The sequence below is a fragment of the Trachurus japonicus genome, chromosome 23, assembly GCF_045865225.1.
Source record: "Trachurus japonicus isolate A0001 chromosome 23, Traja_1.0".
Taxonomy (NCBI): domain Eukaryota; kingdom Metazoa; phylum Chordata; class Actinopteri; order Carangiformes; family Carangidae; genus Trachurus; species Trachurus japonicus.
In genome coordinates this window covers 23,272,501-23,279,952 of record NC_140929.1, presented here as the reverse complement: position 1 = coordinate 23,279,952, position 7,452 = coordinate 23,272,501, and the positions used below count along the sequence as shown (strand labels likewise).

Genomic DNA, 7,452 nt, shown 5'->3' with positions numbered 1-7,452 from the left:
AAAGTGATTTTGGTAAATGTGCATTAGCCTACACAGTAATATGAACAGTAAGGCACTTGGAACTTCTATTTATTTAACAGACCAGGGCTGTCAACAGATTTAAAAAAACAAAAAACGAATTAATCTCTACGCAGACCGGGCTGTTGCCTCTGTGATGCTAAGCTACGGTCGCTGCTCGGCTCTCACTCTGACTTACCCCGGGGACGGCGCTGTGTACCCGGCCGACCGGCTCCGCTGACCGGGCTGCTGCCTCCGTGATGCTCCGCTGGTCGCTGCTGGTGGAGCGTCACTGCTCCGTCGTCGGAGCAAACTTCATCATCATGTGGATAAACTAACAGCATATTGGTCATCAAAACGGTTACTTACTCGCATGAAAAAATATTAAAGGCCCCATGGCATGAAAAATGTGATTTTGGTTATTTTTTCGTGCTTGGGGAGGTCTCTGGGCCACGTATATACTGTCCCATGCATCAAACCGGTCATAAACGGTGAAACGCACACCACCCGTTTGTAGGAACGTTCTCTTTAAGACGAGCAGATAGCACTTCCTCCTTTCTGTGACGTCACACACAAGGCAACTCCGCCCACCGCGACCAGTTGGCCCGCCTCCACTGTAGGTTCCAGGTGTGCGTGAATACGGCGAGATGTCAAAGAAACGGTGTTGCGCTATTGAGGGATGCAAGGAGGACAATGTATCCTTGCATAGTCTGCCAAAAGCCAAAGTCGTCAGAGACCAGTGGCTTCTTTTTATTTTTAGTCGAGTTGAGCAGGATTTCAGTCCAAATCTGCTCGTCTGTTCAGCGCATTTCACAGCGGAGTCATTCACCAACTTGGCTAAATTCAACACTGGATTCGCCAAGAAACTGCTCATTGCAGACACTGCGGTCCCCACATTGTCTGGACCGACTTCTGCTCCGCAACCGGTAAGTAATCTCCATCTGAAGATGGTAAAATGTTCGGAAGTTAATGCTTTTCATCTGTATCTGTTTATCTGTAGCCGTTAACGGAATCGCTGTTCACTGTAGCCGTTAACTGGATTACCGTTAATGCCTTCACAAACGTTAATTCAAGAAAATACAAATTGAACTGTCACATAGCTTTGTTCATTAGCCTACTACGTTTTTTTTTAATGATCTTCCGTTAATCATATAGCTGGCAACCGTGAAGTAGGGTTGTCGATACACTGAAATAAGTAGCGACACTAAAACGTTGTATCCTGATATGACTGAATAAAAGGGGGAAAAAGTAGCGACTAGCGCCCCCCTTCCCTCTCCCTCTCTGCCGTCACACAGGCCATCTGAAGATGGTAAAATGTTCGGCAGTTAATGCTTTTCATCTGTGCCTTTTATAATTGTAGCCGTTAACGGAATCGCTGTTCACTGTAGCCGTTAACTGGATTAGCCTACCCGTTAATGCCTTCACAAACGTTAATTCAAGAAAATACAAATGTAACCGTCACACAGCTTTGATCATTACTACGGTTTTTTAATGGTCTTCCGTTAACCATAGCTGGCAAACGTGAAGTAGGGTTGTCGATACACTGAAATAAGTAGCTACACTAAAACGTTGTATCCGGATATGACTGAATAAAAGGGGGAAAAAGTAGCGACTAGCGCCCCCCTTCCCTCTCCCTCTCTGCTGTCACACACGCACGTACAGCAGCAGGCAGGTCGGCTACTCCCTCTCAGTGCTACGTGAGTTACCGGTAGTTGTACCGCATAACAATATTAACAGGGCTAGTCGCTACAGTATGCATTAATGTTGGCCGTCTCATTATTAGACATTAGCCGCAGCTAGCGGTTAAAGGCTGACGTTAATGACGACGCGCCCGACTAATTCTCAGTCCTACCGGGCCTTTGAGAACTGTAGGAGCCCGTACAGATCCACGGTCATCTAGAACAGCGTTTCTCAAACTTTTTTCAGTCAGGGCACCTTTCAAAAGTGAATAAAATCTCAGGGCACCCCTGTGTAAAATGTAATTCAAAATGACACTGCAGCCTAAATGTAGGCTAAATGTCCTGTTTATTTAGATGGGACAGTAGGCTATTATTTAACAGAGCATAATACAAACTGTAAATGCAGGGTGCACAGGTGCCTCTGTAGCCTACATGCACGCACACGCACACAATAATCCGCAATGTGAGAGGAAGAGAGAAAGGTCTACATCCGCGCAGCGCAGGCACGCGCTCAAATGAACATCCACCGGCGTCTCCGCTCCATTCTGACTCCGTTAGGAACAATCAGAGAGTTTCCCCCTGTCACTGCAGAGTGTTTTTATACATCAAACGCACCGGAGTCGGAACAGAGCGGACACAGATCACCGGAGAGAGGAGGGGGTGTGACTCGTGATGTGTGCCTGTCTGTACGACATTTTTTTCATAGCGTCCTGTGTCCGGTGGACACACTGCTCTGAGTACCCGTGACCAACGGAGCGGTCTCTCTCTCCCTCCCTCTCTCCCTCTCCCTCTCTCTCTCTCTCTCTCTCTTTCTGAACACTGCAGAAACGAGCCGCCTCACATCCGAGCCGCTTGATAAGTGCGGCGCTGTTCCAAAAGTTGATTATTTCAACTCTGAGCGCTCTGAGCGCCGCGACAAAAAAAGAGAAGCGCCGAGAGCTTTTTTTTCCGCCGAGGGCGGGCTAAAAGGGCGTCCGGTGGACACGGCCCCTTTGCATAGGCCTATATGTAAAAAGAATGTATTCTATGAAATGTCAGAAGTGGTAATTTTTTTCACGGCACCCCTGACGCAGTCAGACGGCACCCCAGGGTGCCGCGGCACCCACTTTGAGAAAGGCTGATCTAGAAGCTCAGAGGAACAGACAGAAAAGCCCGCTGCTTCAAAGCAGTTACAGTAAAGAGGCAGCTAGGTGTGTGTGTGTGTGTGTGTGTGTGTGAGAGAGAGAGACAACCTACTACAGTCAAAGCCCCCCCCCCCACACACACACACACACACACACACACACCCAGAGAAGAGCAAAGCAGCAGGTGTGTGTGAGTGAGTGAGAGATTTTTTTTTATGTAGGTAACTGTCAAACAACTTAGTTCATAGAGGTGTTTTTTTTTGTTACTGTTTTAATGGCAGTGAACGTTTTTGTGCTGGTATCATTTCATATGCACATGATGATGTATCATATCGTGACACCTTGAAATCAGTTTTACTCGGTCAATAACACTCCTTTATCTGTCTGTCTATCACAGCACTCCGTGAAGTACAAGAATGTCGGCACTCAAACTGACCCTCCACAGACCTCCACAGTTGGCACACAGCTGTCTGTTGGGACTTTAAAAGAGCATGTGAGAAGCAAAGGTGAGTAAAAATGATTAGTGACAGTGACTCATGGATACATGAATACATTACCCAATTTAGTAATACAACTTAAAATGCTGATATTTATTTTTGCTTAATTACAAGTGTATGTTTAGTGCCTGTATGTAAGAAATAGGCTACATCATTAGTGTTATTTGTGTCAGGACACCGTCTCTTCTTAAAAAAGCGTTTTGAGCTATGACTCCAGCCTAGCAATAAGCCTTTCATAAAGTGTGTCCAAGCAGCATAGGTAGAATGTCATGATATATTTAACATAGAAGAATACATAATATTATTGAATGGCCCCATCACTAAACCTATGTATCATGGGTAGGCTGTACAGTGTGGGAATAAAGGTGGGCTTTAATTTATACAAACTGTCACAACATTAATATCATACTGATGGAAATTTGCTTGTGCACACTTTGCTTGGACTTGAGTAACAATTAAGTGTGATTTGTCTTAACCTTGTGAGGCAGAGGTTATAGGCATAAGTCACATCTACATAAAAAGAAAAAAGAAAAAAAAGAGCGCTTTTAGGTCAGGAAACAAGAAAGAGCTGAAGGCCACAGAGATGAAAACACGATCAGGATCCTAATTCTTGTGTCTTCTAAATGCCTTTTGGAATGCATGTATTTATTAAAATTATTTAATTTGTTGTGTTTGTGTTTCCAGGGATACAGACTAGCATGCCTCCATGCCTTGTCATATCAACTACTGTAGAAACACCAATGTCCTCAACACCAATCAAGGGTTCAAGACCAACTAAAAGACCAAGGCTTGAACCACTGGAAGAGGAGGAAGCAGAGGAAGAAATATCTTCTCTTATTCCTGATCCTCAAGACTCCACATACAACCCAGAGGATTCAGTGACAGTTCTTACGGAGTCATCAGAGCTTTTGTAAGAACTTAATATCCATTGTTTGTGATTTACATATTATACTAGCCCATTACATTATTGGTAGCAAGTTAAGCATAGAATAGGGAAGAAAACCTTTTCTAAATAATAATAATGAAATATGATTATCATGTCTTTCTTATTAACAGACCCCCTCCAAACTCTTCCTATGGCGAGACAAAATTCATAGTATATGGGAGCTGCCTCCTTGAGCTTTTCGCACACTGCCCTGTGTGCCAGCGTGTGTGTGACATCAACAGCAGAACTCGGGGAACTTTTGTAGCTGTTGACCAGCTCTGCAACCACTGTCATTTTTCAAGAACATGGAAGAGCCAGCCAGTTTTTGGTAGCACACCTGCTGGGAACCTTCAGCTGTCTGCTGCCACTTACTTCACCGGTACATCTTTTTTTCAAGTGGAAAAGGTATTCAGAATTATTTATTTAAAATAAGCAGAGTCAAATCTGAAAATAAAACTAATAGTTTTCTTATTCTTATGTCAGATATTCAAGGCAATGCACATCCCGATGTTCCAGTATGAGACTTTTAGAAGGCATGCTCGGATGTACCTGGAACCATCTGTCATTTATAAATGGAAGACGGACCAGGAAAATCTTCTGCATCAGCTTAGTCAGAGGGACAGCGTAGTAATTGGAGGTGATATGAGGGCGGACTCACCAGGTAATGCATACTGTTTTCTCAGCCTTACTAGTTGCAGCAGTCTAATGTGAACTTGTTTATATCGACAACTGGCTTTTTGTCATTCTTAGGCCACTCAGCTAAGTACGGTAGCTACAGTGTGATGGACCTTGACAGCAACAAGATCATTGACATCCAGTTGGTTCAGGTCAGTGTGAAATATACAAGGATATAGAAGTTTTCCTAGCTACTGATGCAATGGGTAATATGGTGGGTAAATGGCTTGCAAAGATCACAACACAAGTAACAAATAATAGATTGAGTGAAGAGCTTTAGTGACCCATTATGTTCAACACTCAATACTTATATAAAATCCAGTCATGGTGAAATATATTTCAAAAAGGACTTTCTCTCCTCCACAACCAGAGCAATGAAGTGGGAGGGAGCTACCACATGGAGCTGGAGGGCCTGAAAAGGAGCCTGGACCAACTTCAATCGAGGGCCATCACACTGGACTACATTGTCACAGACCGTCACCCACAAGTCCAGAAATTCCTAAGGGACAGCAACATCAAACAGCTCTATGATATTTGGCACTTGGAAAAAGGTGACATTTGTGTGTATTTTTGTCATTTAACTCTTTTGAAAAATTGTCTAATTCTTTTTTAGTATTCATTTATTTTTCCCCTTTGTCAAACTCCACACTTTTAACAGGCTTGTCAAAAAAACTGGACCAAATTGCCAGAGATAAAGACTGTCGGGTGATGAAGAAGTGGCAGCGCAGCATAAGAAATCATGTATACTGGTGTGCAACATCGTCCACATCAGGACCAGAGAAGGTGGCAAAGTGGAAGTCACTTATTAACCATCTTCAGGATGTTCACATTCATGATGACCCCATCTTCCCAAAATGTGAACATCCTGACAGTGCGACCACAGATCAGAGCAAGTGGTTGCAGCCAGGTGTGTACAGTAATGTAATTGTGTGACAGTGCCACATTTATGACTATGCAATATAGAATTATTCTTTAGGTCTCAAAAAAAAGTTCTATGTTAACACCAAGATTATGACTTATATGTAACTGTTCTCTACACAACATTTGCCAAAATAGAAATCATTTCCAAAAATAGATGATATTTCTACTTCTTCCTCTACCTCTAAGATGTTTTAGGTATGTATTCACTTTGTTTTATACTCACTTTATCCAATCAGGTTCAAAATCTCTGTACAAAGTGGAGAAGGCACTGCTCAACAAGAGAGTTCTGACAGATGTGGAGAAACTAAGCCCCCACCACCAGACTTCATCCTTGGAGGCATTCCACAGTGTCATCCTAAAGTTTGCCCCGAAGAATGTCGTCTTTCCTTTCCTTGGAATGCTGTGCAGGTAAGGTAATTCATAATAACTTATAGTAATGTGTGTGTATGTGTACTTGTAACAATATTTAAACAGATGTCTTTCTTATCAGGTTATACCTGGCTGCCATGCATTTTAATGAAAACACTGACCGCCCACAAGCTACCTCAGCCTCAGGAAAGCCAGTTTTCAAAAGAAAGTTCCCCAAGTTCAAGAAGGGTGAATCTGTGATCAAGCCAGTGAAAACAGTGCCCACATACAGTAAGTAAAAAATATAGTATTTATTGTATAAAAGTAGGAAAATATTAATCATGATGACATATATATGCAACAGAAAAACACATTAACACATTGGTCATATCCATAAAACATTTTTACCCAGGCTACACCCAGGAGCTAATGGAGGTGCTGTTCGAACAAGTCTTCCCTGACCCTGCTCCATACGCCGAGATGATGCAAAGCATCCCCATCCCTGCCCCGCTGTCCTCCCAATACGACAGGCCCTCCATGGAAGAAGCCGTTGCTGGCTATTTGTCCCGCTTCAGTTGAGGGGGGGTCTGAACCCGACGTACCTCCCTGTTGCTTCAGGGAACTCCTGGCGGATGCGCTGCACAACACATGAGGGGATGACCACCCTCACTTTCCTGCCCAGGAAGCCCCAGCACCAGCTGACGAAGCTCCTGTATGCCAGATGCCGATAGCTTCTATAGGAGGGAGTGCCATCAGAGAATATTTGTTATTATTAGTGTGAATGCTGGAAGCATTCACACTATTGTTATTCGGTTCGGCCATTTTCTGCCTTTCTTCGTCATGTAACTAGTCCTTCATACTTTGTGCTATTTCAACAATTCAAATATCAAAATGTTCAGCCTTTTCGGGACAGGTGTGCTATGTCTTTTCTCTTTTCAACTATTCATACTTTTTGCAATATTCAACTATTTCTGATTTTTTTTCCCCCATAGAGAATGCATTGGAACAGTCTTGAAACTCTTCAAATCTTCTTACTTCTTTCAGCCTTTAAAGCGTCCACATACTTTCAGCTAGAGACTTCATTCAAATTCTGAGCTGTAGACAAACTTCTAATGTATTCATCCTGTATTTACAACTTTTTCATAGCTTGTACCGTTTTTGAGATAAATCCTTTAAAATCACATGAGGATTTCTGACAAATTTCACACTTTTCAATGAGTGTGTATGGGGTTGGGTCAGAGTGAGTGACATCATCGTTAGAGTGAGAGGGATCGAAAAAACATTCA

At 43.1% G+C, this 7,452-nt stretch overlaps 1 protein-coding gene across 1 annotated transcript; it reads left to right on the top strand.

Annotated features, from left to right (window-relative positions):
* The first annotated feature begins 4,015 nt into the window (after positions 1–4,015).
* On the top strand, positions 4,016–6,755 carry LOC146962971 (uncharacterized). The gene is made up of 9 exons (XM_085769522.1): positions 4,016–4,207; positions 4,354–4,627; positions 4,706–4,883; positions 4,973–5,049; positions 5,268–5,448; positions 5,556–5,804; positions 6,055–6,226; positions 6,309–6,457; positions 6,579–6,755. Exons 1-9 carry the CDS (start codon positions 4,038–4,040, stop codon positions 6,743–6,745), a joined length of 1,617 nt encoding a protein of 538 aa, XP_085625648.1. The 5' UTR covers positions 4,016–4,037; the 3' UTR covers positions 6,746–6,755.
* Positions 6,756–7,452: the final 697 nt, after the last annotated feature.

Excerpts from the sequence above, each read along its gene's own strand:
- LOC146962971 (XM_085769522.1), top strand. The coding sequence starts at position 4,038 with ATGTCCTCAACACCAATCAAGGGTTCAAGACCAACTAAAAGACCAAGG. Across the intron at positions 4,884-4,972 it reads TATGAGGGCGGACTCACCAG|GCCACTCAGCTAAGTACGGT; the intron begins GTAATGCATACT and ends TGTCATTCTTAG. Across the intron at positions 6,458-6,578 it reads GAAAACAGTGCCCACATACA|GCTACACCCAGGAGCTAATG; the intron begins GTAAGTAAAAAA and ends ATTTTTACCCAG.